General features: G+C 44.8%; 1 protein-coding gene across 4 annotated transcripts; it reads left to right on the plus strand.

Annotated features, from left to right (window-relative positions):
- Window positions 1-458: 458 nt before the first annotated feature.
- LOC140691968 (GDP-fucose protein O-fucosyltransferase 2-like) lies at window positions 459-25,860 on the plus strand. 4 transcript variants are annotated; one of them, XR_012067574.1, is made up of 4 exons: window positions 459-562; window positions 1,991-2,241; window positions 2,389-2,596; window positions 4,731-5,339. XR_012067574.1 is itself a non-coding variant. In XM_072956543.1 (3 exons), exons 1-3 carry the CDS (start codon window positions 525-527, stop codon window positions 25,843-25,845), a joined length of 339 nt encoding a protein of 112 aa, XP_072812644.1. In that variant the 5' UTR covers window positions 459-524; the 3' UTR covers window positions 25,846-25,860. The 4 variants fall into 4 exon arrangements, 3 of the variants coding, with proteins under 3 accessions (XP_072812644.1, XP_072812645.1, XP_072812647.1); XM_072956543.1 differs by lacking the exons at window positions 2,389-2,596; window positions 4,731-5,339 and adding an exon at window positions 25,796-25,860; XM_072956544.1 differs by lacking the exon at window positions 2,389-2,596.

The raw sequence follows: 25,860 nt of genomic DNA on the forward strand, positions 1-25,860 counted from the left end.
CTGGGCTCAGTCCTCTATCTTGCCCACCGATAGCCTGGGTCCACGTCCGGGGCAAGCGGAGGCCGCGGAGCCCAGGCTGAGCCCCGCACACAGACAGGTGAGGGTGCCCACACCCCGCTGCCCCGCTGCCCCGCTGCCCCGCTGCCCCGCTGCCCCGCTGCCCCGCTGCCCCGCTGCCCCGCTGCCCCGCCCACTGGTGGCAGCACCGCCCCAGCCTCCGGCCGGCGCCACCTGCAGGTGAGGATGTCCGCGAGGCCCCGCCCGCGCCGGCCCCGCCCAGCTGTCCCATAAGCCTCTCCCCACCCCAGTCCTCGCCGCGCCCTGGCTCCCATTGGCTCCGCAAGTTCTGCCCTCGCACGTCTAGCCTCGGGAGGACGCAGACGCAAGCCCTAGGGGAGGGCCCCGCGGCGTTGCCATGGCTACAGGCGCCGCGCTCCGCGCTGGCCGGCGTGCGCTTCTGGGGCGGGCAGCGGGCTCCGGAAGTGTGCAGCTGCCCGGGACCATGGCGGTGCTTGCTGCTGGGGATGGCGGCTTGCTCGACCGGGCGACTAGTTCTAGCCTGGTCAGTCGGCGGCCAACATCCTGTCTGGGGCGGGGTCCCACAGACGGTAAACGTACGGCCGCGCCGTAGGCGGGGCCAGTGGACATGGACCGGGGTGGGATCCTGGTTGGTGTGGCGGCCGGGGAGGGGCTGTGTTGCCGGGGAGCGGGTTGGGGCGGGGGGAACAGGGCTGGGGCACAGCCTCAGGCTTTCCTCCCCCTCGGGCGCTGGGGCTGGGACCGCGAGTCCGGGTAGCCCTGCGTGGCCGCGGCCTCCCAGAACCCCCTGGGAAGGGCAGGTGGAGGACCCGTGTTTTATGAAGCGGGGCCTTACCTGGGTTTTGAAGAGCCCCAGAATCAGATGTTGGAATGGGGTGGTTTATCAGCCTTGTTTATCGGCAGGGAAATTTCAGTTCCATCCAGATGTTGGCTCCTTTGATAAACCTCAGGAATAAGACAAGGGTCAGTGCCGATTAGCAGTTATCTAGGGCTTGACTCAAAATAGACTGTGTGGGGTGTAGGGATGGTAAATGGGCCCTCCCTCTCAAGGTTGGCAGTCTTCTGGGATAAGAGGCCCCAGTTGAGGATTACATCCTCATCTGCAGTAATGGAGGTTGTGGGAAACATTAACACAGAGAAGGGAGGGGTGTGGCTGCGGTAACTCATTAAAGAAGCCAGGACCCTTGCCTGGCTCTTGTGTAGGAGAGTCTTGCCTAGGGTAGAACAGCAGTTATCAAAGTGTGTCCGAGGCCCTTGAGATGCAAGACTATTTTCGTAGAAACGCCGGTATGTCACCTGCCTTTTGCACACTCTTGCACTCCTGAGTTACCTGTGGGGTTTTCCAGGGAGAACCTGGTCTGTGATATCACAGAACAGGGAATGTAGAGGCAGATATAATTCAGCTGTCTCCAGTCCAAAAGAGATTTGCAGAAATTAAAATTACTGCTATTCTTCTCATTAATGATTTTTGTTTAGAAAAATATACTTATTTTTTGCTTAAGAGTATTAATGGTAACATGTAGTAAGTTGTTATTTTTAAGTGAACACATAAGCATTTTTTAAAGTTCTTATTTAACTTCTAACACATTGATAGATTTAACCCACATAAACAGCAGCCTTTTGGAGTCCTCAGTAATTAAGAGTGTACCGGGGTCTGTAGACCAAGAAGCTTGACAGCCCCTGGAGAACGGGTGCTCAGGTACTAGTCAGGTGCTTAGCGTTGTCAGACAGATGCCAAGATGTCTTCCGCAACTGCTCCCGGACTCGAAGTAATTGGCCACGTGGAGATGGGTAGGCAGTGCCTCCAGTTTACAAACCAGAAGCTGCTGAACGTGTCTTGAGTCTAGGCCATGGGCTGTGCAGGGATTCCCGTTGTATCTGTTCTATCTAAGCCGAGATTCCTGTGCAGAGGCCCGGCCCTGAAGACCCGCCCTCCTTTGCTCCCTGCCAGGTACATTCTGTGTGACGTCAACCCTCCAGAAGGCTTCAGCCTCCGTAGGGCCGTGTGTATCCACATCGCCTTCCTCCTGAAGACCCTGATGAAAATGGAGGAGTCGGTGCTGGTGCTACCCCCTTGGGGCTGCCTCTACCATTGGCAGAGCCTGGACATCCACCAGGTCCGGATTCCCTGGTCTGAGTTTTTTGATGTCTCAAGTCTCAACAGAAACATCCCTGACACTGAGTACGAACAGTTCATTGCAGGTGAGATGGTGATCGTTTAACTGGGGCCAGACGGTTGTTGTTCTGGTTCTGGTGTGAACATCGGGCCGTCTTGCTTCGGGCTTGTCGGTCTACTTAGGGGCCCTGCTCATGTTTCCCGCACTGCAGGTGAATTTGGTCTTTCCATAGTTTTTCTCAGGAAATACATCTGAAGTGTATGAGCTGTGTGTTCCCTCCCCTCTGAAAACCCTGGCCTCCTGGTGAGATGGAGCGGTGACAAAGAGGCCACTGCCACAGAGGCCTTGTCCCAGCAGGACTCGCTCCCAGGGCAATAAGGGCCATTCTTACGTGAAGGAAAACACGATGTGTGTGTAGAATGGGCCACGTGCTGGAGAAGGTATGTAACCTCTCATTCAGTATAATTTGGTCCTGCTCAAGCTTCCCATTTTACTTTTTGTAAGAGGTAAGTGTTGAAGATTTTCTTTGAATAAAGGTATTTAGAGCTTATATTTTTTTAATTGAAATGTGGTTGATTTACAATGTTTTGTTAGTTTCAGATATACAGCTGTTAGTTTCAGGTATACAGCATAGTGATTCAGTTGTACGTATACATAGTCTTTTCTTTTTCAGGTTCTTTTCCATTATAGGTTGCAAGATACTGAATATTTTCCCCTGTGTTCTACAGTGAATCCTTGTTGTTTGTCTGTTTTACATATAGTAGTTTGTAATTGTTAATCCCAAACTCCTGTTTGTTTTCTAAGTCTGTGAGTCTGTTTTTGTTTTATAAATAAGTTCATTTGTATCATTTCTGAAAATTCCACATATAAGTGATATCATATGATACTTGTCTTCCTCTGTCTGAGTTATTTCACTTTAGTGTGATAATCTCCATGTCCATCCATGTTGCTGTAAATGGCATTATTTCCTTCTTTGTTACGACTGAGTAATATTCTTTTATATCTAAATACTGCATCTTTATCCAGTCATCTGTCAGTGGGCATTTAGTTTGCTTCTATGTCTTGGCCATTGTAAACAATGCTGCTGTGTACTTTGGGTTGCAGATATCTTTTGGAATTAAGGTTCCTTCTGGATATATGCCCAGGAGTGGGATTGCTGGATCAAATGATAAGTCTTTTTTTGTCTTTTGAGGAATCTCCATACTGTTTTCCACAGTGGCTGCACCAAACTACATTCCCACCAAAAATGTAGGAGGGTTCCCTTTTCTCCACAGGCCTCTCGAGCATTTATGGTTGGTAGATTTTTGAATGGTGGCCATTCTGACTGGTGGGAGATGATAACTTATTGTAGCTTTGATTAGCATTTCTCTGATAATTAGCAATATTGAGCCTTTTTTTCATATGTCAATTGGCCATTTGTATATCTTCATTGGAGAATTGCTTGTTTAGTTGTTCTTCCCATTTTTGGATTGGGTTGTTTATTTTTTTTCTTATTAAGTTGTATGAACTATTTATATAGTCTAGAAGTTAAGCCATGTTCAGTCTCATCTTTTGCAAATATTTTCTCCCATTCCATAGGTTGTCTTTTTGTTTTGCTTATGGTTTCTATTGCTGTGAAAAAGCTGATAGGTTTAATTAGGTCCCATTTGTTTATTTTGGCTTTTATTTCTGTTGCTTGGGTGGATTGCCCTAGGAAAACATTGCTGAGATGTATGTCAATGTTTTGCCTATGTTTCCTTCTGAGAGGTTTATAGCGTCTTGTCTAATGCTTAAGTCTTTAAGCCATTTTGTGTTTGTTTCTTTTTGTGTTTTTTTTTTGTGACTCTATTGTATGCTTTTGATTTGTGGTTACCTTATTTTTCAAGTATATCAACCCATCACTATATCTATTTCCTTTAGAATGATAATCACGTAGGCTCCAACACATCCTAAGAATAATGAGAAAAAAAAAGAAAGAGAAAATATCTATCTTTTCTTGCTACCGTCTCCCATTCCCACCTTTTTGTATTTTGATGTACTTTTTCTTTTTTTACATCTTCATGTTTATTCCCTTGTAATTCGTTATTTCATTTCCAACTATGGTTTTCCCGTTTCTATAGCATCCTGCTTCCTTTCTGTTTAGAGTAGAGCTTTTTAATGTCTCTGTTTGGTTCAATAATGCTGAATTATCTCCCCACCCCCTCCCCCCTGCGCCTCTGAATCCTCAGTCCAGGGAAGCCAAACCATCCTAGCCTTCATCGGTTCTGGGAAAGCAATCTTCAGAGTGGGAAAAAAAAACTTTGAAAAATAATATTCTGTGTTGCTTTCTACCCTTGCCCGGAGAGTGAGAATCACCTCTGAAGGCGGAGGAAGAAAGTTGGAAGTGCGGGGCACAAAGTCTTTTCTCCTTTTGCTACTGAAAAAATGATTGCTTTTGTAATTAGCGATGATGCCCTTTAAATTGGTGTGATCGAGATTCCACAGTTTCAGCGCCTGTGAATAACCAGCCGGGAGAAAGCTCTCCAGGGCCCCTGCAGTGGGAAAGGCAGCCCCTCTGAGCACCTGTTGTTCTTTATTCTTCCTGCCTCCACACAGGTTCGCTAGGCACCGTGAAGGACGATGCAGCTACCTGAGGTGGAGGACGGGGAGACCCCTGCTGTGTGGCGAGCCACGGTAGCCCACACTTGAAGGACAAAGTGAAGAGTAGTGGGGCGGGCGTAGAAACAGAGGATGGTTGAGACCCAGGATAGTGTCCTGGAGTCCAGCAGGTGAGGCGGGCAGGGCAGATGGGGCCCTGGGACATGGGCAGTCCTTGAGGGATCTGAAGCAAAGATATGAACCAAGAGACTGGATTCGTGTGGGGGTACAGCACCCCCTGGAGGCCGCGGGGCAGTGCAGCGAGCCTGGGAGGAGGGGGCACTTCCCCAAAGTTGGGTTGACAGGTCACAACCAACTCACTGGGAACCGAGAGGTACCGAGATATTGTTAACATTTTGTCCCTCTTCCTGGAAAAGAAACTGCTTCTTGCTGAATAGCCTGTGTCATTAGTGAGAATTAAAGACATGAAGCAACATTTCCTCAAAAGTCATCCATTGTGTAGTTGTTAATAAGGGTCAAATGCAAACTTGAATAGATTAAATCAAACATTCATCATCGGATTTTAAAATTCTTTAAAATAAAAATTCTTGCTGTCTTTGTTCTTCATTTCAGGGTTCACTTGGTGATAATAATAGTAACCAAAGCAATAGCAAACCCTACAGAACTCTGTCCTGCTGTTCCAGGAACGCTGTGTTCACGACAACCCAGTGAGGTGGCACTTTACAGGAAGGACAGTCATTAATCACACAGCTAGTAAATGGCAGAGCTGGGACTTGAACCCAAGCTGTCTGGCCCCAGAGCCCCCTCTCAGCGCCTGCACTACAGCTCATCACTTGGCACGCCTGACACAGGCCAGCATTAAGGAGCAGCGTGACCTTGGCCAAGGCTGCTTCACCGCTTGGTCTCTGTTTCTTCATCTGTAGAATGTGGGTGTGGGCAGTGAACTCTATGAGCTCAGTGGTCACTTCCTCCAGCTCTGCTATTCTACTGCTTTGAGTTAATTTAGTAAGTATCCGAGCCCCTAGATGACCCACACATGGGCTGGCACTTTGTTAGGTCCTGGGTTACGGAGAAAAGAAAGATCAGCCTGCTTCTCCAAGGAGCCTGTGTCCATCCACGGCAAACAGCTGTGAGGCCCAGGCTCCCAAGCTGGCAGTCGGGGGCTGGGCAGGAAAGTCTGATAGAAGATGGAGGCAGAAACCCTCCGGGAACTTTGGTGGCCACACAGCTCTCAGGAGCGGGAGAGTCTGTCCTGGCTGCTGAGAGGGGAGTCCTCATGAGGCCAGTAGTCCCCCCAAGCTAAGCCCTCAGGGCAAAGATCCAGCCATCCCTGCAGTGTCACCATAGAGCCAGTCCATCCTCATCACTGTGCCTCTGTGCTCCTTTGTCCTGGGGCCTCTCTTCCCCCTACACCCAGAAGACTCTTCTCCCTCTCTTCTCTGAGTGTCCCCTCACTTCACCCGTGGTCCCTGCTTCCTGGGCAACCATCTCTGGAGTTGACACTTTGCCCCCTCACACCCCCATTTGATCAGGAGCCTGGGTTGGCCCCCTTGTGCTCACTTTCCCCCTTTAGATGATTGCTCCTCCTCTCTTGGGAGCACCTGGAAAACCCAGATCCATTCCTAGTAGTGCCTGCCACCCTGGCCTCCCTGCTTATCTGCCTCAGTCAGGAGCACCTGGACCACCAGCTCTGTATTGCCTCACCTCCTACCATCAAGACGTCAAAGTTCATTCTCCCTCCACCACCCAGTATGGTCATTTTAGGGTCTTCTTCTCCGTAAGCCTGAGCCAGCCACCCCCATTCACCCTACCCCTGGGCTCATACCCAGGCGTGTCTCCACCCCAGGTCCAACCTCTCTCCTTTAAGTGCCCAACTCTAGCCGTCCAGCTGCTTCTCCACCAACCTCTCTGGCCCTCCTTCACCCTCACTGGGGCATCAAGCACTGACTCTGCTTTCCTGCCTGTCCACGTTCCTCTTACTTCCACTTCCCCATCTTCCAGCTCTGCATCCACAGTCAGCACTCTCTTTATGACAAACAAAACCCCCTTGACCCTTGATCTTTTCAGTTCCTCACCAGGACAACTTCCATCTTGGTTCACCCAGCTCTATTTGTTCTGAGCCTGCAGGCAGCAGGCTCTCCCAGCACAGATTTCTAAGACTACAAATCAATGCCCACCATGTTGCCACTGCCAGGCAATCCTCCAGGATTTCTCTAGTGAGCATATTTCCCCACTTATCACTCAGTGATGTCAACATTCTCTGCTCTCTGCACACCTCTAAGCTTCCCTCTGTCTCTTCCCTGACTCCCAGCAGATGGCCTTGCCTCCTGCTTCAGAGAGAATGACATGTTACTGGAAAGGAACTCACTCACTTGCAGCAAATCTGCTCACCTCGCCTTTTATCTGTCCCTCTCCCACCTGGACTCTAGCTGTACTTGTTCTTAATTTAGTGACTTTAGTTGACATACATATACACAATTAAAAGCATAGCACACTATGGCAACCTTCTAAGTCTTACTTTTTCAATTTAACATAGTGTGTATGATTCATCCATTTCGTTGCATGTACCTGCAGTTCATTTGTTTTAACTGATCTTAAATGTTGTGTATGTGAAAGTAACACAAGTCAAGGGTAAGCCAGGAATCAGGATGCTGGTTACTTCCTGTGAGAAGAGGCCAAGAGCAGGATAGGACACAGTATGTCACTGTCAATAGTCCTGTTCTGATGCTGGGTGATAGTTTCACAACTGTTTCTTATAATAATAATTTTAATACATAAATACCTCTGACAGGCACCTAAGGTGAGAATGTGTCATGAACCAAGACATACAATGGGTAATATTACATCATTATTGTTATGTAATCTTGTTATAAAATATATTAATCATAATCCTACATTGTTATGTGTTATATATTTTATAGATGCATGAATTATATATTATGTATATAAATACCTACATATGTATTATATACTATCTGATAATAAACAGAGCATAATATGCTAGTATATCTACTAGTATGTATTATTTATTAAATAATAACATTCTATATCCTGTTATATGACATGGCACATAATCTTTAATCAAAAAAAATATGTCACTATATGTAATGGTAATTAATAAAATTAAATAAAAAAGCCCGCAGCTTTTAACACCGACACCGCTCCAGTGTCACTGTCTTTTCTCTTCCCTTTCGTGGCCGAGGTCCTCACAGTGCTATCCGTTCCCCCTTTCATCTCCTTATCCTGAACCTTCCTCCTCCTCCCTTCCCATGCTGCCTTCTGCCCCGTGGTCCCTCTAGTCACCAGCGGCCTCTGGGGCGCTTATTTGCGGGCACAGTCTCAGGCCCCAGCTCACCTGCCTGTCCGCCGCCTCTGCCACCGCTGGTGGGGGCGGGGCGGGGGCAGAGGGCACCTCTTGTCCTGGAAGAGAACACAGCACAGACTCAGTGACCAGCAGCAGGTGTGGCCGGGACCTGCAGGACTTGGGGGAGAGCCAGGCTGTCTGCATCCAGACCGGGGGCACTTGGAGTGTGAAGAAGCCCAGTCCTCACTGCCCCTGAAGTGAGGAAAACACCCTCAGGTGGGTTAAAGTGCTTATGACCTAGGTCTGTTGGCTGGAAAGGACAAACGGGCCCCTAAGGGGAGGGTAGTTGATGTTCCAGACCCCACCAAGGCCCTAAGGGCTGGCGGGGAACCAGGCTGGAAGCTCCACTGGACCCAGTGCCCCCTAGGGGGTGGGGCCTTCGGGAACAAGCAGAAAGCCCTCGGTCTCTGGGGGGAATGGGGCAGTGTGGGAGCATCCCTGCAGCGAGTCAAGTGACGTCAGGGCCTGTGGGACCAGTTTGTATGGCCACATCGAGCCTCAGCAGAAGCCACAGCAGGAGTGGATTCCTGTCTCTCCAGCTGTCGTCGTGTCTGAGTGCCAGGCTTCAGACCCGATCCCCTGGGGCGCCAGGACAGTTATAGACAGAGGCGGCTCGGGGAGGCCTCAAGAGGGCGGTACTGGCCTTCCTGCCAACACGATTACACAAAGATCAAACAATCCATCGATGAGAAGAAAATAAGAACCATGGTCACATCTGGACCCCAAGCATAGACGTGATGTATGGATGACATTTATCAACAATCCAGCGAGGTTCTGGCCAGAGCTAGAGGCCAGGGCAGCAAGCCGGGAGTGGCACTAAGGAGCATCGTGGTGCAGAGGTTGGACTGGGGGTCTGCAGGCTCCTCCCAGGAGGAGCCTCAGTGTTTGGGAGGTGGCTAACATGCCTCCTTCTTGTCACCAGCAAGATGCCACCTGTGGAAAATCAGCTGTAATCCCGAGCCAGGTCAGCCCTGGGTGATGTGATAAAGGCACCTACAAGAGGGGGCGCCAGACGGATAGTGAACCAACCAACAGGCTGATGAGTTTCTGGCCTGTGTTTATCATGCTTTCGTAGCCAAGAATGAGGAGAGAGTTGAATGGCTCACCATGAAGATTTTAACAACTTAAGAGGGTTCCGTGTCTCACTGCATTTCAGTGTCACCCGGAGGAATTCAGGAGGTGTTTAGACCCAGTGGAGACTAACGGCCTCTTGGTTCCTCATCAACCTGACAAACCCACCAGCCCTCTATGGCCAGACCTTGGCAAGTGCCTTCCCTTGTTCTAACAAAACCCTTTCTACCCACGACTGTGGTAAGCTTTTAGATTTTTTTTAATTAATGGAAATGAAGATACCTTACAGCCTCCTCAGAACTTTCCTTAGGGATTCTGCCCTTAGACCCTGGCAAGGGGGCCCGCTGCCATGGGTCCTGTACTACAGAGGGTCCCTCTGGCCCTGACACTTCCTCTGGCCACTCCCTCCATGGGGTGGAGTCAGCAGGGCCAAGGGGACACGGTCATTGGCTCCATCTCGTGCTCTAGAAACCCAGGACCCCAAATGCCCTGCCTCAGCAGCCCCTGACCCATTTCTAGTGCCTGCACTGGCTCTCCCCGGAGTTCAGATTCCCAGGACTCACAGAGAGGCCAAAGGGCAGCTGTTTGCATGGAGGGTATGAGCAGAGCCCGGACGTGAAGTCTGAGTGTCCCCCTGTGCACATCCAAGGCCACTTGTGGCAAGGGATGGACCCAGCATTGGGAAGAAAAGGGTCAGGCTAGTGATCAGAGACTGGGAATCAGCTCTCCCCACACGCTCACTTTCTTTGCCGGACTCCCCTGTGTCTGGGAATTCTAAATTTGAACCTGGCCTTCCCTCTTTTAATGAATGTATATTTGTAAAGGCAGGAGTTTAGAACCTACTGCACTTAACATGTTTACATGTATAGGATGTGAGCTCCCAGGTATGCTCTGGCCCTGCACTTCCAAAGGTCCAGAGCAGTTATGTTGGCTCTACTGAGACTGTAAGTGGTAAAGACCATCTCCAGAGAGGAGGGGATCCTGCTTCACGCTCCAAAGTCAGGATTTTCTGAGTGGATGAAACAATGGACACTGTGACCCTCAACTGTAAATTGATTTAGAATAACGCCAAAGTGTGTATGACGTGTGTGTGCGCACGCGCGCACCTGGGGACTTGTGTGGTACATGACTGTGACTGCGTGTGTGTGTGTGTGCGTGCACGCGCGCCTGGGGATGTATGTGGTTCTGTATGTTATGTGTGTGTGTGCGCCTGAGGACGTGTGTGGTTGTGTGTATGGTGTGTGTGTGGTACATGACTCCATGTGTGTGTGCGCATGGGGATGTATGTGGAGCAGAGCCAGTATGTCTGCACGTGTGTTTGTGTGTACGTGCATGCATTAGTTTTAATAGTAGAAGCTGTCCTTTAGAATTATGAAGTAGTAAAAATTGTATGATGTCCTTTGCTGTATAATTCAAAATTAAAATAATCTTCAATCACCAGAAATTTAGTCTCCCTCAGATTCTGATTTTTTTTCCATATTGATTATGTCTTCATTTTACTGATGAGGAAACTGTAGCTTAGAGATGTTAACTGACTCAACCAAGGGCATGAAGCTCACGAGCCCAGGACCAGGACGCAGTCCAAGCCGCGCTGCTCCAGAGGCCTGGAGCCCTGCTCATGATCACGCGTGGCCTCTTGGCGGGGAAACAGATTCTGATTGGCTGTGGCCAGCATGCAGGCTGCCCAAGCTGGGGACTCGGGAAGCCGGGCGGAGAGTACCAGACAGCAGACAAGAGTCAGATAGGTTCCTGGGTCTTGGATGAGGAAGGAGGCTCATTGTTCATCCTTGATCCCTTTGCTGGTGGCTAAAAGGGACAAAGGCCCACGAGAGCACTTCTGGGAGCTGCCTGCCAAAACCTGGAGAAGGACTGCTCAGGACAGGCTCTGCAGTAGGAGCAGAGGAAGGAAATGCCGCCTCCAGGTGGACATCCTTGGTGATGGCAGTAGGAGGCCTAGCAGCCTTGGTATAGAGGTGGCAGGATGAGATCCTAGTGGATGATCATTTTCACGTGTCTTAAAAATCATTGCTTCATATATTGTATCCATTTTGTGGTTTATTTTAGGATGGTAAATATGGTCTCTGTTACTCCATATAAGCTGGATTGAATTTTTTTATTGTTAATTTTCTCTTCAGTGATTTGGAATCTATATTGCCTCTTAATGAAAATTCTCTCTAAATTTGTATAAATCATCTCTAAGTTCATAACTTTATATGCAATTGGACCAGTATTCCTAAAAGTGTCACAAAAATGAAATAATCTAATAGATCCTGTTCCTCATTAATGATAAATTTAGCTTATTTTACCTCTCTGCTGTTCCAGATTGTGTGTGTGTGTGTGTGTTTGTGTGCTCCATTTACTACTTTTTAGACAGTTGCTTTAAGTTTGTTATATTAACAAAGAAAATGTAGGAATAAACATCTTGGATTACATTGCTCACTACCACTATTTAATCCCATGTCTTTCCCACTATTCAGTTATTTACTTGTCGGGATTTCCCAATCAACTGGACACTTGATTGACTAATTTTTTTCGAGCAGGGAACTTGGAACACTTACATATCTATATGCAGATTTATGTTCTCCTCATCAACAACTCTCAGCGGGTTGTTTTTTTTTTACATTTTTTATTGATTTATACTCATTTTACAATGTTGTGTCAAATTACAGTGTTCAGCACAATTTTCAGTCATTCATGGACATATACACACTCATTGTCACATTTTTCTTCTCTGCGATTTATCATAATATTTTGTGAATACTTCCCTGTGCTATACAGTGAAATCTTGTTTATCTGATCTACAATTCTGAAATCCCAGTCTATCCTTTCCCACCCTACACCCCCCTGGTAACCACAAACCTGTATTCTCTGTCCATGACTCTATTTCTGTCCTGTATTTATGCTTTGCTTTTGTTTGTTTGTTTGTTTTTGTTTTTGTTTTTTAGATTCCACATATGAGCAATCTCATATGGTATTTTTCTTTCTCTTTCTGGCTTACTTCACTTAGAATGACATTCTATAGGAGCATCCATGTTGCTGCAAATGGCATTATGTTGTCGGTTTTTATGGCTGAGTAGTATTCCATTGTATAAATATACCACTTCTTCTTTATCCAGTCACCTGTTGATGGACATTTAGGCTGTTTCCATGTTTTGGCTATTGTAAATAGTGCTCCTATGAACATTGGGGTGCAGGTGTCATCCTGAAGTAGGGTTCCTTAGGGATACAAGCCCAGGAGTGGGATTCCTGGGTCATATGGTAAGTCTATTCCCAGTCTTTTGAGGAATCTCCACACTGTTTTCCATAGTGTCTGCACCAAACTGCATTCCCACCAGCAGTGCAGGAGGGTTCCCCTTTCTCCACAGCCTCTACAGCATTTGTCATTTGTGGATTTTTGAAAGATGGCCATTCTGACTGGTGTGAGGTGATACTTCATTGTAGTTTTGATTTGCATTTCTCTGATAATTAGTGATATTGAGCATTTTTTCATGTGCTTTATGATCATTTGTATGTCTTCCTTGGAGAATTGCTTGTTTAGGTCTTCTGCCAAATTTTGGATTGGGTTGTTTATTATTTTCTTATTGAGTCACATGAGCTGCTTATATATTCTGGACATCAAGCCTTTGTCGGTTTCACTTGCAAAAATTTTCTCCCATTCCGTAGGTTTTCTTCTTGTTTTACTTCTTGTTTCCTTTGCTCTGCGGAAGCTTGTAAGTTTCATTAGGTCCCATTTGTTTATTCTTGCTTTTATTTCTTCTAGGAGAAAATTTTTGAAATGTATGTCAGATAATGTTTTGCCTATGTTTTCCTCTAGGAGGTTTATTGTATCTTGTCTTATGTTTAAGTCTTTAATCCATTTTGAGTTGATTTTTGTATATGGTGTAAGGGAGTATTCTAGCTTCATTGTTTTACATGCTGCCTTCCAGTTTTCCCAACACCATTTGCTGAAGAGACTGTCTTTGTTCCATTGAATACTCTTGCCTCATTGTCGAAGATGAGTTGACCAAAAGTTTGTGGGTTCATTTCTGGGCTCTGTATTCTGTTCCATTGGTCTATATGTCTGTTTTGGTACCAATACCATGCTGTCTTGATGACTGTAGCTCTATAGTATTGTCTGAAGTCAGGGAGGGTTATTCTTCCAGCCTCTTTCTTTCACTTCAGTAATGCTTTGGCAATTCTAGTTCTTTGATGGTTCCATATAAATTGTATTATGATTTGTTCTAGTTCTGTGAAATATGTCCTGGGTAATTGGATAGGGATTGCGTTAAATCTGTAGATTGCCTTGGGCAGTGTGACCATTTTAACAATATTGACTCTTCCAATCTAGGAGCATGAAATGTCTTTACATTTTTAAAAGTCTTCTTTAATTTCCTTCATCAATGGTTTATAGATTTCTGTGTATAATTCTTTCACCTCCTTGGTTAGATTTATTCCCAGACATTTTATTACTTTGTGTGCTATTTTAAAGGGGATTGTTTCTTTACTTTCTTTTTTCTGTTAATTTATCATTAGTGTAAAGAAATGCAAGTGATTTTTGAACGTTAATTTTGTAACATGCTACCTTGCTGAATTCTTCAATCAGCTCCAGTAGCTTTTGTGTGGACCTTTATTGTTTTCTATATATAGTAACTTGTCATCAGCATATAATGACACTTTTACCTCTTCTTTTCAAATTTGGATCACTTTTATTTCTTTCTCTTGCCTGACTGCTGTGGGTAGGATTTCCAATACTATGTTGAATAGGAGGGGTGATAGTGGGCATCCTTGTCTTGTCCCAGATTTTAGTGGGAAGCTTTTGAGTTTTTCACCATTGAGTACTATGCTGGCTGTAGGTTTGTCATATGTAGCATTTATTATGTTGAGATATGTTCCCTCTATACCCACTTTGGCAAGTGTTTTTATCATAAATGAATGTTGAATTTTATCAAATGATTTTTCTGCATAGATTGAGATGATCATGTGGTTTTTGTCCTTTGTCTTGTAGATGTGATGTATTACAATGATTGATTTGCGTATGTTGAACCAGCCTTGTGTCCCTGGGATGAATCCCTCTTGGTCATGATGTATAATCATTTCTATGTGTTGTTGGATTCTATTTGCTAAAATTTTGGTGAGGATTTTGGCGTCTATGTTCATCAGTGATATTGGCCTATAATTCTCTCTTTTTGTAGTGTCTTTGCCTGGTTTTGCTATCAGGGTGATGGTGGCTTCATAGAATGGGTTTGTGAATATTCCCTCCTTTTCAATCGTCTGGAAGAGTTTGAGAAGGACTGGTATGAGTTCTTCTTTGTATGTTTGGTAGAATTCCCCGGTGAAGCCATCCGGTCCTGGACTTTTATTTGTAGGCAGGTTTTAATTGCTATTTCTATTTCCTTTCTAGTCATTGGATTATTCAAGTGTTCAGTTTCTTCTTGATTCAGTTTTGGTGAACAGTATGTTTTCAGAAACTTGTCCATCTCCTCTAGGATATCCAGTTTGTTTCCATATAGTTTTTCATAATATTCTCGTGTGATATTCTGTATTTCTATTTTGTTTGTTGTAATTTCTCCATTATCCTTTCTTATTTTGTTAATTTGTGCTCTCTCTTTTTTCTTCTTTGTGAGTTTGGCCAGAGGTTTGTCAATTTTATTTACTTTTTCAAAAAACAAGCTTTCGGTTTGGTTAATTTTTTTCTATGGTCTTGTTAATCTCTATTGTATTTAGTTCATTTCTGATCTTTATTATTTCCTTCCTTCTCCTGCTTTTTGGGGTTTTTGTTCTTGTTTTCCAATTCATTCAGGTGGTGGGTTAACTTGTTTATTAGAGATTTTTCTTCTTTTTTGAGGAAGGCCTGTATCGCTATAAACTTCCCTCCTAGCACTGCCTTTGCTGTGTCCCATAGGTTTTGAGTGGTTGTGCTTTCATTATCATTTGTCTCAAGGTATTTTTTAATTTCAGCTTTGATTTCCTCATTGATCCATTGTTTTTTCAATAACATATTGTTTAATCTCCATGCTTTCCTTTTTTTCTCCTTTGTTTCTCTGTTGTTGATTTCCAGTTTCATGGCATTGTGGTCAGTAAAGATGCTTGAGATAATTTCTATCTTCTTAAAATTGTTCAGGTTTCTTTTGTGCCCAAGTACATGATCGATCCTGGAAAATGTTCCATGTGCACTTGAAAAGAATATATATTCTATTTTTGGGGGGTTTAATGCCCTGAAAATATTCACCAAGTCTAGTTTTTCTATTGTAGTTTTTAATTTCTCTGTTGCCTTGTTTATTTTCTGTCTGGAAGATCTGTCTAGTGATGTTAATGCAGTGTTAAAATCTCCAACTATGATTGTATTCCCATCAATATCCCCCTTTATCTCTGTTAGTAATTCTTGTATGTACTTAGGTGCTCCTATATTGGGTGCATATATATTAACGAGTGTAATATCTTCATCTTTTATCACTCCTTTAATCATTATAAAATGTCCTTCTTTATCTTTCTTTACAGCCTTTGTTTTAAAGTCTATTTTGTCTGAAATTAGTACTGCAACACCTGCTTTTTGGCTTTTCCATTTGCATGGAATATCCTTTTCCATCCTTTCACTCTCAATCTATATGTGTCCTTCTCCCTAAAGTGGGTCTCTTGTATGCAGCATATTGAAGGTTCTTGCTTTTTTATCCATTCTGCCACTCTATGTCTTTTGACTGGAGCATTTAGTCCATTAACCTTTAGAGTAATTAATGATAGATGTATGTTTATTGCCATTCTGAACTTATCTTTGCAGTTGAATTGATATATCGTTTTGTTCCTTTCTTCTTCCTTTTGTGGTTTGGTAATTTTCCTTTGTATTATCATGGATTTTATTTAATTTTTGGACTCCCTTGTAAATTTTTGACTTGTGGTTACCCTTTTTTGTAAATCTATTAACCCATTACTACAACTGTTTTTATTAAACTGATAGTAACATGATCTCTTACCCATCCTACTTTTAAAAAAATTTAAAAAGGAAAGAAATCAATATTCTATATTTCCCTGCCTTCCTCTCCCACTCTCAGTGATTTGTATATCTTCTTTTATAATTTCGTGTTTTCTTTATTTGTAATTCATGAGTTATCACCTTTCCAGTTGTGAGTTTCTCATTTCTGTAGCATCCTGCTGCTTTTCTATTTAGAATAGCCCTTTCAATATTTCCTTTAGCGTGAGTTTAGTGTTGCTAAATTCCTGCAGCTTTTTTTTTTTGTCTGTGAAACTCTTTATTTCTCCTTCTATCCGTAAGGATAGCCTTGCTGGATAAAGTATCCTAGGCTGCATCTTTTTTTTCATTCAGGGCTTTGAATATATCTTGCCACTCCCTTCTGGCCTGTAGTGTTTGTGTAGAGAAATCAGCTGAGAGCCTTATGGGGGTTCCCTTGTAATTCACTCTTTGCTTTTCTCTTGCTGCCTTTAGGATCATTTATTTATCCTTGACTCTGGCCATCTTGATGATGATATGTCTTGGTGTGGGTCTATTTGGATTCTTCCTGTTTGGGACCCTCTGAGCTTCCTGTACTTGGATATCTGATTCCTTCCTTAACTTGGGGAAGTTTTCAGTCATGATTTCTTCAAAAACCTTTTCAATCCCCTTTGATCCTTCTTCCCCTTCTGGGACCCCTAGTATGTGAAGATTGGGACACTGTATATTATCCCATAGGTCCCTTATGCTATTTTCATTATTTTTTATTTGCTTATCTTGTAGTTCTTCTGAATGAGTTCTTTCAAATGTCCTGTTTTCTAGATCACTAATTTGTTCCTCTGCATTATCTTGTCGGCTGTGCACAGCTATTAGATCATTCCTCATCTCTGTCAATGGGTTTCCCCATTCTACTTGGCTCTTCTTTATAGCTTCAATTTCATTTTTGACATATTTTATATCTCTAAACACTATCTTTTAATTCCTTCAGCAATTTGATCACTCCTTTTTTGAAATCTTGATCTAGTAGGCTATTGATGTCTATTTCATTGATCTTTCTTTCAGGGGATTCCTCTTGTTCTTTTAATTGGGAAAGGTTTCTCTGTTTCTTCATCTTGCTCATACCTCTCTGGCACTGTGGTTTATGGAATATCAGTTGTCTATTTTGGATCTTAAAAATTTTATCTATCTAATGCCTATTTAGGAATAGAACTAAGAAAAAAAAGAAAAAAATAAGAGAGAGAGAAAGAATTTTAAAAAAAGGGAGAAAGAGGGTTTGAAAACAGTGTATAATGAACAATAGAAGAGCGAGTTGAAGCAGAGTATTAATCGGGTTGAGACGTCCTTTTAAAACCTTTTAAAAAAAAGGGGAGGTGGGGAGATGAATAGATGTATTTGAAACCTGTGTCTAATCAATAACAGGACATCAAAACCCAAGAGAAATAAAAATGAATTAAGAAGTAAAAATTAAGAGAGTAATAGAAAATAGAACAGGTAAAAACAGATTAAAAAAAAAGGGGGGGCTTCGGTGTTCTTCTGGAGTCTGTGTGCTTTTAATGTGAAGTATTTCTGTCTTCGTCCTGTTTTGGAAGCTCAGCTTGTGGTTTTCAGAGGTCCTCCATTGGCGCCCTCTTCTGTGCTGCTCCCAGCATCTGTTGGCAAGCAGATCGCACCTCCTCCTAACACTGGATCAGGTGCAGCTCTCCTCTGCTATGGGCGGGCGGTCACTGCCCCTCCGGATGCCGCAGTCAGTTGTTGCAGACTGGCCAGATAGGAGGCGGGTCGTGCCCCCTCCCAGCACCTCGGTCAGGGGCTGTGTTCCTGCTTGAAAGGCGGGGGGGGCCCGCTCTCCCAGTACCTGCACCGCTGGTAGCTCCGCTGCTCTGTGCGGCTGTGTGCTCCGCCCTGGTCGGCGCTCCGCCCTGGTCGGCGCTCCGCAGGTGGGCTCGGGAAAGACCGAGGGACAGCCTTGTCCCTGCTCGGAGCCAAAACCCAGCTCCTTGTTTGTCTTTGTGGAGCAAGTTCTCTGAGGGACCAGGATGAAAGGATCCTATCTGCCCCGGGCTGTAGGCCCGTCTCAGTCTGGCCTTTCAGGCTGCTGAGCCCTTCAGTGCGGATGCAGATTTCGTCCCCGCCTGGGTGCTCAGCACTGGAGGATATGGCGGCTGTGCCTGAGCCCCGCCTCTCTTTCCCTGAAAAGTTTCCTAGGGTTTTCAAAAATGGGGTATGCACCCTTCCCCCGAGAGCACATCAACCTTGCTGTTTTATGGAGGGCCCAGGTTGTTCTGCCCTGTGCGCCCACAGCCACGGCGCCCAGCCCCTTGCAGTCCCCTGGGGCTGCCTCCGTGCAGCTGCCCCCGTCCTCCGCCCGGCTTGTGCAGCCTGGCCCTGCCCGCCGCTGCCGGCCCGCGTCTCAGGCTGGGTGTCGGGGGGACGCTCTCTGCCCGTTTAACTTAGTTCTGTCAGACAAGGGCCACTCTGTAGAGATCCGAGCCTCGGAGGCTCCCCCTCAGTCCCGCTGGCCTCTCAGTTGGAGAGGGGAGACCCAGCGAGCGAGCGCCAGTCCTCCTTTGCCGCTCCCTCCCCGCGGGACCCGTCTCGCGCAGATTTGCCTTTTGTTCTTTTTTCCTTTTCTCCTACCAGATTTTTGGCGTCTTTATCTTTTGAAGAGGGCGATGTTCTGTCGGAGTTCCGCAGGTGCTCTGGTTGGCTGAGTGGGTCTGTAGATGTGGGTCTTGGTGTATTTGTGGGAGAGGGTGACTTACGAGCGTCCTTCTAATCCGCCATCTTCTCCGTCTCTCTCTCTCAGAGTGTTGTTGTTGGCCCAAGGCTTGTTTTAATATAAGGCATTGTTTTTCATCACCAAAAAAAAAAATTCCTTAATTTAAGGTGCTGTCTTTTTATGGCTGGCTAGTCTTGTATGGTGAATGGATATTAATAGAGCTTTCCTTAACCTTACTCCTTCTTTTCGCCATAAGTCGAATTCATTGAGAAGCATATTTTTACCATTTCTCAGATGGGCTTCCGCTTTGACTTTCGCTTTAAACCATAACCCCACTCTTTTTCTCCATGCTTATTCCTGAAAAAGTGAGCTCTCTATCGTATTAAAGGTGGTTCCAATCGGAGATGTGTGGCTCCCTGTCCAAAGGTCCAAAGAAGAGAAAAGGGAAGATTCCTGTTTCTGGTGGTTACATTTTGTCAAGTTAGAGATCTAGTTATCCTTGTGGCTGCGGTGGAATCTGCAATATCTTGGCTCAGACTTTCCTTTTTCTGGCTTACTAGGGGAGCCGCATTAGCTGAGGTCACAGCGCTGTGGCCGTGGTCAGGATCCCGGGGCTGAGCCAGCCCCTCTCCCTCCTTGTTATTTTGATCTCGCAAACTGGGTCCCAGCTATGTGAACCCTGCACCTGGCGGCCAGGATTGCCCCCAATGTGACGTGTCCCCAGTTCCTTGGCATCACTCTCTGCTATCACCTAGCTCCAGGAAGGGTATGATCTGGTTTCCACTGCGGTCCTTCCTCCTTCCTCTCCAGGCAGGCCCTCCTTCCCCCTAGTTGGCCCTAAGCCTTCTCTCCTGTGCTACATACACTGAAGGGATTCCTCAGCGTTTCCAGCAGGTAGATGGTGCTCTTCTATGTTTGGACCACTTTAGTGCTTGCAGTGGGTATTTAGGAGGTGGAAAGGAAGAGCTTGGGGGTTTTCCATATCTAGGGGCTCCCTATCCAGCAGATTCAACTAACTGTGGATTGAAAATATTCAGGAAAAAGCAAAGTTTCAAAAAGCAACACTTGAATTTGCCATATACTGGCAACTACTTACATAGCATTCATGTTGTATTAGATACCATGAGTAATCTAGAGATAATTTAAAGTACACAGGAGGACACAGTGAAACAGAAAGTGACAACGAATATATGTGTATATTCATGTATAACTGAAAACTTGTGCTGTATGCTGGAATGTGATGCAACATTGTAAAATGACTATAACTCATTAAAAAAAGTTTGTATATATAAAAAAAAAGTACATGGGAGAATGTACATGAGTTCCATGCAAGTCCTATGTCATTTTATACAAGAGGCGTCAGCATCCATGAATGTTGACGTCTGGGGGGAGTCCTGGAACCAGTGCCCCATGGTTACCAAAGGATGACTGGAAGTCCAGGCTCCTTATCCCAGCCTGTCACGTCCCTACGTGGTCTGAATCCTACCTGTACCACACTTTCCTTGTCACTCTCCTCCAGCCCTGGCAGACTGCCCTCTGATTCTTGAACAGGCCACACTCACTGCACTTCATGTCTGGCCCCCAAAATAACCGTTACATTCTGAGCATGGCTCTGCTGTCACAAAACGGATTGCATTGTCACTAGAGAAGACAGTGTGGAATTTCCTTTAAAACCTGAAAATGGACTTAACTCATGATCCAGCCTTCCCACTCCTGGGCATATGTCAGAAGAAAACTCTAATTCAAAAAGTCTCATGCACCTCAATGCTCACAGCAGCATTATTTATAATAGCCAGGTCATGGCAACAACCCAAATGTCCATTGACAGCTGACTGGATAAAGAAGTAGTAGTATATTTATACAATGGAATACTACTCAGCCATGAAAAAACAAAATAATGTCATTTGCAGCAACATGGATGGACGTAGAGATATTCATTCTAAGTGAAGTAAGCCAGAAAAAGAGAAAAATGCCATATGATATTATTTATATGTGGAATCTAAGAAAAGACACAAATGAACTTAACTACAAAAGAGAAACAGACCCACAGACATAGAGAAACAAACTTATGGTACCAGCGAGAGAAGGGGATGGGAAGGGATAAATATGGGAATTCGAAAAGTGCCCCCCTTGCGGAGTGATGGAAATGTTAGCTATCTTGATCATGGTGATGGTTTTCTGGCTGTAGACATCTATCAAATCCATCAAATAGTACATGTGAAATATGTGTATTTTACTGTACAGGAATCATACCACAGTAAAGGTGCCTGTAAAAAAACAAGAAAAGATTGGCGGCATTGTGTCCTATGTTTTTATGTGTCTTCAGTGAGTGGGTCTTCAAGTTTCTGGTCTGCCATATTTTCTGAACCAGAAGTGCCCTCCTTCCCTTTTCTTTGGTAAACTGTCAGTGGGTGGCATTTTTTCCCTTGGCTTCAACTGCTCTCTGTCCACTGATTAACTGTCAAGTCTTTTCCAGCATGGACACCTCATTTCAGTCCCAGAAATATACTTATAATTGACAAGTAGACATCCCCACTTGATTAGCCCATAAAAATCTCAAGCTCTGTATGTTTGAATTTACACTCGCTCAGAACTAGGTTTACTTTTTCAAACAATGGCATCACTATCCCATCTGTTTTCCGTGACATACATCTGAGAGTTTTCCTTTACTTTTCCACTCCCTCACCCCCATCAGTACTACACTTCTATTACTTAATGTCCCCCAACTAAGTCCCTGCTCCTCGCTCCCCACAGCATTAATTCACACCCCTTGCTAGTCTCCCCAGTGCTGTTCTTTAGAGTGAACAACCCACTTTTCTCACTTTTAATGGCTAATCTGTGTCACTTTCCTCCTTAAAACCCCAAAGAACTCCCCGCTGCGTATGTGAGGAAATCCAAGCTCCATGATTTAACGTTACACTTTCTCATCACCTAGTTGCTGCTTTTTTTCAGCCTCAGCTTCCATTAGTTCCTCACAGCCTCTAGCCTCACTGACCTTCCACCCCTAAGTGCAAAGTGCTCTTAGACACGACCAGATCTCTGGACGAGACACACAAGCTGCGGAGAATCCCGTCCCCACCATGCAGTCTTCTGGTCTGGAGATTTGCTGGAATCCATCAGATGTCAGTGCAGAAAGCATTTCCTTTCTGACACCTTCCCTACCTTCTAGAACCCTGCCCCAGGCAGTGCAAGAGCCCCTCTGAACATTCAGTATACATGATGCCAAGTGACTCTTGCCATATTGTTTTGAAAACCTATTTAAATTTGTCTCTTCCACGACACACTGTGATCTCCTTGAGGGATGGGGGCTGTGTGGTATTTGTCTAGACAGCTAATGTCTGGCACAGACCCCGGGCCATTGGAAACAGTCTGCTGACTCATCAAGAAGAATTGTCGTCTTTGCAACGTAAGAAAGACTACATTATCTCTGATCTTACACCATCCGGCAAGGGTCAAAATAATGTCACATACAACTACACAGGCAAAATATGTGTATTCTTTTCCTCTTTGTGAGCCCGAGATCATAGGCATCCTGGAACGTAGGTGTCACTCTAAGCTGTCTGTCCCCTAGGCTGTCAACATATTTTTTAGAAGTTGTAGGGATACGTGTACATCACCCTGTCTTACAGCAAACGGTGCTTCAGCCTGACCAAGATTAATGTTCATATAAAAATCAGAAATCTTCCAAACTGAAACCTGAAGAAACATTTCCCTTATCTCCTTCCAGTCTGTCTGCCATCTGCATCCCACATCCCCACTGCTCATCTGCGTCAGGCCACCTTCTATCTAGAAACATTTTCGGAGGGACACTTGGAAGAGAACTAATTCCAGCAGTCATGAAAATGGTCCCATGAACATAGGCTCTGCACAACAAGGATGATTTGACCGGAGGCCTCAGCCATGGCCTGCAGGGTCTGTTCACGTGTTCTGCCTGGCTTCCCTGCAGACGTTCTGCAGAAAATCAAGCCTGCAGTTAAAGTCATAGAAGGCCAAAGAAATCCAGAGAAATGGAGTGAGATTCATCTCCTTGGGAACATTTTTGAAAACCATCCACTAATAGGAAGAAGAGCTTTAAGAGGTTCGTTTCAGAGCAGATGATGTCCAACTGCATGTGGGTCAGGTTTTTCATTGTTGCTCGCTAGTTGGCTTTCTGCTGCTTCTAACACACCTCTGTTTAGAGAAGTGGCCTGAGTCGGCCCTCAGAGCAGAAAGGTGTGCTGGGCCTGGCGACAGCCTAGCTCCTCTGCTGTGTAGTAACCCGCTGAGAAGGAAGGGATGGCCCAGGGCTTCCTCTGTCTCTCCCTTAGTTACAAACTCTATGAAGGGAAAATGGAACAAAAAAATTTAATTCAATATGGTATTGTCAAAGTATAAAAATAATTGTCTTTGGAGGGGATGGTATAGTTCAAGGGGTAGAGTACGTGATGGGTTCAAGTCGCTATACCTCAATGTAGGAAAATAATAAGATAAATTCTTTAAAAAAAAAGAAAAAGAACAAAGAAGAAAAGAGATCTCAAACAACCCAAGTTCAAAAAGAAAAGAAAGTCTTTTAAAAATATTAGTCAGCTCGGTCTTTTGCTAGATTAGGAGTTTGGGATTAACAGATACACACTAGTATGTATAAAATAAATAACCAACTCCCAGGTCCTTAATAACCTAGTTCAACCTGAATCCTTTCTCTTTTTTCCCCTAAGCAACCCGTGGAAGCCTCTGAAATTCTCATCTTATAAAAGAATTCATTTAAAGGCGGTTTCAATGTTATTGGTTAAAACAGTTATTTGTGGTTCCATGAATATAGGTCTAGTAAGAAAAACAGACAATAAACCAGTAAGCAAATAAATATATGATGTACTGCCAGGTACTAATAATTGCCACAAAGAAACATAAAGCATATTAGGAGAGAAAATGTTTGAATAGGAAATATGTGTGTGCTATTTTAAATAATGTGGTCAGATAAGACCTCTCTGAAGGTAAAATAATTTGAACAAAGTTCTGAATGAAGCAAAAGAATAAGCCACATAGGTAACAGACAAGAAAAGCCTCCCAGGCCGGGAGAAGTGTAAGTACGAGACTTGGAGTTACAAACACAGCTGTCCTGGTGGGGACCATCTAGTCGGTGAAGATGGGCTGGAGCAGAATGGTGAGAACTGAGGCTGCAGAGACGGGTGAGGGTCCGGATCACACAGGGCCTTGGTAGGGACTCTGGATATCCTTCTGGATACAATGGAAAATCATGAGAGTATTTTGCAAAGCGGAACAACTTGATCTGATTCATACTGTAATGAGACCGCTGTGGGTAACATATGGGGAATAAGCAATGGAAGCAGGGCAAAGTAAACTGATGGGAAGCCAATGGGAAGTGTGCTGCTGACCTGGAGAGAGACACCGAGATTGGGCTGGGATGATGGCAGGAGACGGGCTGAAAGTGGGACACGATTTGACAGGAACGGTCACAGGCCTTAATGCTCGAGTTGGACACAGACACAGAGTGGTTCAGGGTGATGGGTATGTGATATTTGGGGCTGAGTCACAGTTTTTGTGCAGAGACCTGACAGGAGAATAAAGTGGGGACGTTGATGTCGGTAAGAAGTGTTGGTGGGTGTTGAATTCCCTTTAGAGCCGCGTCTCTGTTTCTCTGTAGATGAAGTCAGCAGAGCAGGGATGGGTGTTCCTACTTCTGCAGAGAATTGCGTGTCCTCCTCATCGACAAATTCGAGAGGCCGACCTGCCCATCCAATTGCAACATCTTGAATCTGCTTCTTTCTATCCAGGAGTAGATTTCCAGCTAAGATGCCAATCAAAAATTCCCGTGTCCAGGGTTAGAGCTGTGTGCCTTTGGGATGATCTCAGAGATGCCTCTACAGAGGCTCGGTGTGCTCTCTCTCCCTCAGAGCACACAGTTCCCTTCAGTCCGCTGGGTCTCAGCAGAGAAGATTTCACAAATAGCCCCTCTCAGGCCCTGGGGACCAACCTCCCGCTTGGCCGAGCTCTGAAAATGAGCACGAGTTCCAGGCAAAGGGCCTTCTCCAGGGCGCCATCTGGCAGAATACATGAGGACAGTGTACAAAAGAGTGGGAGGGTTGATGGTATAAATGGATTTTAATTTTTGCTCTGAATCTGATTCTGTCCCTCCGTTTTGTTAAAGAAGTGTTCTTAGGCCAGACATGATTCTCCTTTTTCTTTCTATTTGATCATCCAAGATGTTTAGATAGGATATTTGTTTTAGGGGTAGAATCTTAAAAAAAATAAAAAAAACCTTGCATATAGCGTCTTTTTAGGCATTTGGACAAGTAAATTCTCCCAGCAGTATTGAACCCCCTTGTTCCTCCATGGGGTCTCCAAAGGTATACATGTTCCAATTCTGACCGAAAACCAATGAGCCTTTTCTTTTTTTTAAGCACTTCACCATGGACAAAAGATGTCATTAAAGAAGGTGAGAAAAGAGCAGGTCCCCATCAACCAGAGTCCCTCCCAAAGAGCCCACAGAAGTAAAGAGGAGATGAACAAGAGAAACGGTTTATTTATACACACGCAGGAGCCAACCAGAAAAGTAACTACCATGTTAAATGGTGAAAGTTAAAGGCTTTTTTTATCAACCTAACTTGATAGGGCAAAGGGAGAGGAGAGAATTGGCTTCCATGACAGGTTTTCTTCAACATCCATTGAATCTCATGTATCTTCAGCTTAAAGTGCTTTTGTATTAACCATGGGTTCCATCTGACTTTCCACTCCTCGAACTTTGTTCTTCTTTTTCAAGATTCACTCATGTATTCTGAGCCCCTGGATTTTCCATGTGAATTTTATGTTGATTGTCAATTCCTGCAAAACACCACCTGGGATTTGGGTAGGCATACTTTGAATCCTTAGATCTATTCGTGGACTACTGTCATCTTAGTAGAATGAAGCCTTCTGCTCCATGAATATGGGATTAATTTCTGTGAATGTAGGTCTTAATTTCTCTCAACAGAATCTCTCATCTATTGTAGGCTTCAGTGTCCAAGTCTGGTACTTCTTCCTCACCTCTATTGGATGCTGATACATAACAGACACG

This window comes from Vicugna pacos, chromosome X (genome assembly GCF_048564905.1).
Source record: "Vicugna pacos chromosome X, VicPac4, whole genome shotgun sequence".
Lineage (NCBI taxonomy): Eukaryota > Metazoa > Chordata > Mammalia > Artiodactyla > Camelidae > Vicugna > Vicugna pacos.